Source organism: Nematolebias whitei, chromosome 7, assembly GCF_014905685.2.
Source record: "Nematolebias whitei isolate Nwh7 chromosome 7, NemWhi1, whole genome shotgun sequence".
Classification (NCBI taxonomy): Eukaryota; Metazoa; Chordata; class Actinopteri; order Cyprinodontiformes; family Rivulidae; genus Nematolebias; species Nematolebias whitei.
The window spans coordinates 42912492-42918290 of record NC_056504.1 but is presented as its reverse complement, the minus strand read 5'-3'; the positions used below and the strand labels follow the sequence as shown (position 1 = coordinate 42918290).

At 40.1% G+C, this 5799-nt stretch overlaps 1 protein-coding gene across 1 annotated transcript in view; it reads left to right on the top strand.

Annotated features, from left to right (window-relative positions):
* The window catches only part of spryd3 (SPRY domain containing 3), a 20746-nt gene that overhangs the window by 6574 nt on the left and 8373 nt on the right, over positions 1-5799 (top strand). Inside the window, exons 5-7 of the mRNA XM_037679615.1 lie at positions 674-806; positions 922-1110; positions 3851-4000. Coding sequence (XP_037535543.1) covers positions 674-806; positions 922-1110; positions 3851-4000 — 472 coding nt within the window. The remainder of the gene's footprint in view (positions 1-673; positions 807-921; positions 1111-3850; positions 4001-5799) is intronic.

Sequence of the window (5799 nt, the reverse complement as noted above, 5' to 3'; positions counted from 1 at the left end):
GGGGGGGGGGGCAGCTTATGGAACTGGGACTGTTGCAGAGGGCCAACCGGCTAAACTTGATTCTGCCAAAAACTAATTTGATAATTATTCATAAAACATGGTTTCCATTTGCTTCTGAGAGGAGCCATTGAAACTGACTGTGGGGGGGAGCAAACCTGAACCAGCCATGTTGAGAATTTAAAGGTCAAGGTGACTTTAATGTCATTTGCATCACATGGTACATGAGGTGGAAGAAAATTGTGTACTCAAGGTCCCAGTTACACTCAAAATAGCAAAAATATAAAAATAAACCGTATACCGGTACAATGATCTAAGATATACGCTAAACAATAATAATATAATACAGTGTTTCACCTACCATTATACAAGCAGGGCGCCCCGCCCTGTCAACAGAACCAAGCGCCCTTCTCACCGAACCGAACTGCACCCCTGTCAAATTACCGGCACCGACGTAGCGCTAAGCTAGCGGCACGCAATACAGGTGCGCTAGCTAAAAAGCTAGAGGCAGTGCTCACGCAGCCTTTTGGCTGACACCCAGATTTTGTCAAGAGGTTTTCAGCTGAACGACCTGGAAAATGTCCTTATGTCTGCCCGTGTTGTACGTATTTTCCGAATATGATGAGCTCTACCTGTCCCATTGTGCCATCAGTCTGTTCTGCCTTCCTCCCTGCAGGCTCTACAACGGCAGCACAGTCGGGCAGCAGTTTGGTGCCAAATGCTGCAGAGGTGACAGAATCGGTTGTGGAATATCATTGGACTCCGACGACGGACAGATAACTGTGTTTTTTACCAAAAATGGAGATGAAGTAAGCGTCCAAAGACATCTGGTTTCATAACAGCCCAACTTTTTTGTCTGTTTATATTTTTCTCGTGCCTCTCGTTGATCCCCACCTGTTTTCCTAAACTTGAATGTTTGCTCAGATCGGCAGTGTTGATATCCCAGCATCTCCTGAAGCTCTTTACCCTGCAGTAGGGATGCACTCGTTGGGGGAAGAAGTGCTCCTGGACCTGAACGCTGATTGGGGAATGGAGGACGATGATGCACAGATGATAGTTGACAGTCACGAAGAGGACTGGGCCCGTCTCTATGACGTCAAGGTGACGGGCACGGTAAGTCGTGGAGCAGCTTTTATCAGTCCAGATGGAGCTGTTTAAACCTTGATGCGTTCCCTCAGGAGCTTCACTTCAGTCAACATCAGCGGCAGCGAAAGGCTGAATGTTAGACAATCAAGAATGTGATGTGGAGATAGAAAAGAGGCCATTTACCAGATCCCTTTAGGCTGCTTTCCATCAGTGAACGGACAAATTTAGCTTTAAAGGGAAACCACATGTAAATAAGTCATTTGTTAGTAAAATCTGCTTTTTGTGAGGAATATAGACACCAGGATTGATGAGGAAAAAGGCCGTAGCGTTACCTAATGCTTCTGATTCAGTTGTGTTGGTCTTTATCATTAAGAACTTTGAGTCAGACCGTCTAATTTGAGTGTTTAAATAAGTAAAGTTTGACGAACCCTCTAATTTCAGACCTCACATGGATGAACTCTTCCCAAGTCTGCATATGTCAGCAGAAAGAGTTTAAAGCAACTCCTAGCTGTAGGGGGTAAAAAAATGAAAGATTAGACTTTATTTCCTTTGTTTTCCAACTTTGTTGTACTCATTGCAGCCATGCAGCAAAGGCAGTGTGTACAGAAAATACAAAAGCTTGTTTTTGTTTGTCATAATTTTGAGAGAAAAGGTGTCTTTTTTTTTTCTTTTTTTTTTCTTGTCTTGTCATTTTATTGCAAACAACTTTAAACAAAACAAAAAAAAAAACAATAAATACAAGACACATAACCATAAACTAGACTATAAATCCAGGAGTGCTGATAGTTATAAAAGTAAAGAACATTTCTTCTGGAATGCAGAAGTTCTTAGATTTTTAAGCTACAACGTTTTAAACAATTGAATAAAGTCAGTAAATCTGCTGGATAATGTTGCCTTCTGTGAATAAACATTATTCTTTTCAACCATGTATGTCATCAGAAACTAATAACGCAATAAATCCAATGACGCTTGACAGTTTCTTTTAAAATATGATACTGCAAACACATTTTGTCACCTAATTCAAAGATTGCTTCGTTGTTTCAAACAGCTCGTATGACAGCAGTAGAACATTAACATTTTATTTTAAACATGAATTTTTAAACGTTTCCATGAAGCTCATCAGTAAATGAGAATTGTTTTACTGTTAAACATCTCAGAAAAGCCTAAAACATTTTTTTTTACCTCTAATGTTATCTTATCTTCGAGGCCGGGGGCATGTTGAGTCAAATTCAGGCAGGTTTTACTAACGGTGAAGCACAGCGCAGTCATTTCAACGCCTAAATAAACTCTTTCACCTGTTCTGCATCATCCAGGTGACGCACCAAAGTCTATCGACTGTTTTAATGATTAAAACAGCTTCTTTTTTATTTTTTTCCAAATATATTAAATAACAAAAGTCAGTGACTAACTTTTAATGTCTGAGCTAAAAGCCCTTTATTCGTTAGAATAAAATGAACCAAGAAAATAGAGCTGCATTCTTTTATATTATTGATTAGGCTTTTATTTCTTTAACAGAAAATGTTCATGTTTATCTTTCAAATTTCTAAATTAATGAAACTAGTATCTTTTGAAGGAATGTATATTATATGAACTTGCATATCCCAAGTTTTTTTTTTTTTTTTACTTTATTGCCTCGGCAAGTATAACAACAAAGGCCACATTTAAAGACGATGGAAAAAAAAAAGTTGAGATTGGGTTCAATAAACACACATCAAAACAAACAAGACACATGCAGAATCAAGCAGCATACAAAGATTTGTCAGCTAGAATAGACAGTCGTGATCATCTTTGTGAGAAAATATCCATTTTCATTGGTAGTTGGGCCGTCAGACGCTCCATCACATAGACATGCTTCAGTTTTTGCATCCATTGGTCAACAGTTGGTAAGCAATAGAGTTAGAAATGACAGCTCTAGTGAGCAGGGCTTAATCCAGTTTAGGGTAATAGTCTTTCTTGCATCTTGCAACAGAATGTGCAATATATAACATTGATCTTTACTGAGTAAATCCTTGGGATACATATCCAGCAGAAATAGAAGAGGGTCCATGGGAAGATCTGTCCTTAGAATGTCCTCCATCTTCTGCTTAATGTTCTCCCAAAAAGTCTTAATTTTTGGACAGTCCCCAAAGACGTGTGTTCGGTCACCGACCATACCACGATTCCTTCAGCATTTATCTGTAGTTGAACTCTTGGAAATGAAAGTTTTTTTAAAAATCTAGTTTTTATTTTCCAGTCAAGCTCTTTCCAGATCTGGCTCCTGATTCCTTTATGGCATTGCGAACACACATTTTCCCATGATGCATCTGTTAATGTTATTCATCTCCATTTCCCACTGTTATAATGTGTTATCTGACAAATTTGTCAACAATTTTCCATACATTACAGAGAGCATATCCACGTTTTAAACAAATTTATTTCATGGTTTGTTAGAATATGTGTTGGGGATCAGACTGTACAGTTGACTGAGTTATGGCCAGTTTTGTGCTGAGGTTGATTAGTTGTGGCAGCCATCTTGAATTGGGTTGGCCCCAGATGTTAATCAGTTGTAGACCAACATCCAGCAAATACTTTCTGCAAGTTTCATTAAATCTGTCCAGCGGTCTGACCAACAAACAGATAAATAAAAACACACACGGGTAGCTTCATGAATGTCTGCCTTTTTTAGAATCACAAAGAAAGTTGAACATGAAACTTCTTTAAATCAAAGTCTTCATGTGAATTCATCGTCTTTTTCCTTAAAGTGAGTACGTTTCTCATCTGTTCACAGCTGCTGGAGTATGTAGGGAAAGGGAAGAGCATCGTAGACGTGGCCTTGGCTCAGGCTCGCCGACCTCTAAACACACGCTTCCACTATTATGAGCTGGAGATCACAGATGCTGGAGAGAAGTGTTTCATCGCCCTGGGGCTGGCACGCAGGGTGAGAGCCTCCTCCGTTTACTCAACACAGTAATGATCACATGTCACTGACAGTGATACAGGGCGTAATTTACTGTACATACTCAGCGGTTAGAGAACGCTTCGCTTTCCTCTTCAAAACGCCTCGTCATCTGTCTCCCCCTCATCTGCACCGCTGCTCTCACTGTTTCCAGCTTAAAGTGATGGATGACCGAAAGAGGAAAAGCTAACAACTGAATAAATATTGTCTCGTTTCACGCCCATGTCCGGTTTTCCATCCAAAGCAGGTTGTTCCGTTTACATGTTAATCTGCTGTATAGTTCGGGAAACTCTGTTAAAATAAAACTGGGATGAATTAAGATGGCATCTACGCTGATATAGTTTCTCTCATTCTGTTTCGTAAGTTTTCTTATAAATAAAGTTAAATAACAGAAATGAAAGAAAAAAAAACATTCTTCTGACAGGTTAACGTTAACATCCTAATTCACTTGTCCTAATTATTTAGTGTTTATTCACACATAAAGATGTCAGGTGATATTTATTTTAGAATTAAGACTTGCTGAAAGTTTGCCGTAAGTGGCCTCATATGAAATCATCACGAACACTGAGCACATCCTGTTTAATATAAATAAAAGCCTGCAGTAATTGCTGAGGGTGCAGTTATCGTGTCAGGTGGATGACAGATGTGAAGTGTGGCTCTGATATTGTTGTTCTCCTGTTGCGTGTTCGTGCTCGCCGTTCTCTGCGTTCGGGCTCTAATTGATTGAGCATCAGTCGCAGCGCTGCTGTGCCAGCTGGGATGGCGCTCGCAGCCTGGGAGATGATGAATTATCGCCGCAGATGCCCTTGACACTAAGATCGCCCCGTCTCCTCGGTTAGTTACTTTGTGCGGGCATGTCGCGCCCCCGGGGTCAGACATTGTGGAGAATAGGCCTCTGTCATTTTCACTGATTGTTTTCCAGGAATTGTTTTTCTTCCCGTGTCTGCGGTTCGTCTGAGCATTATAAATCCATCAGGTGGTCATTCCAAACGTTTCGTTCCTTCCCTCCTTGTTCTCCTGCAAGGCACATCCGTCTGCTGATGGGTAGCATTACCTCCTGCTACAAATATCAAAACAAAGGCACCTTTTAACTTGCACAGTAACGTCCCTGCAGTTAATTGTTGCTCAGTGTTGTTTCAAACGAAATAAATGAGCAATTGTTTATAGTGCATTCCTTTTCCCTTTAGTTCATGTACAGAAGAGTTTCATTGTCTCTTTTCTGGATACAACACGCTGTTTCTCTTTAACTCCTGGGTGTTACTGCAGACTTGCAGGTAAACATCTTCTTTTACTTCAAATGGCCAGTTTTGCTGTGAAGTTTGAGGTTATTTAACCGACCAAAAATTATGTATTATATGCATATATAAAACAATGAAATACTTCTTGGCCTCATAGGAGCTAGACGCACATGTTGACCAATATTACAAAGTTTCTGTGTGATGACAAACATCACCAAGTCTTCTTTTGACTTCCACACATTTTAGGAGTGCCACTTGGTTTCGGATACCAAGAGACATTTTTCATCTTTGAGTTTGTGAATCATAGTAGTCATTAGACATAAGACATTATATGATTCCACTTCTCCTCAGTTCATGCCTCCAAGTTACGGCGCCACTCCAAGTGCAGCCATCTCTACTCGGATGTTAATGGTAGCCAGGATTTAATTTGTTAATCGATCAATGTCAGAATGCAAATATTGTCGGGGGGGGGGGGGGGGGATTCTGAATAAAGTAGATGGGATTTCCTGCATTTTGTTGTATTTTAACAGGTTGTTAAACATC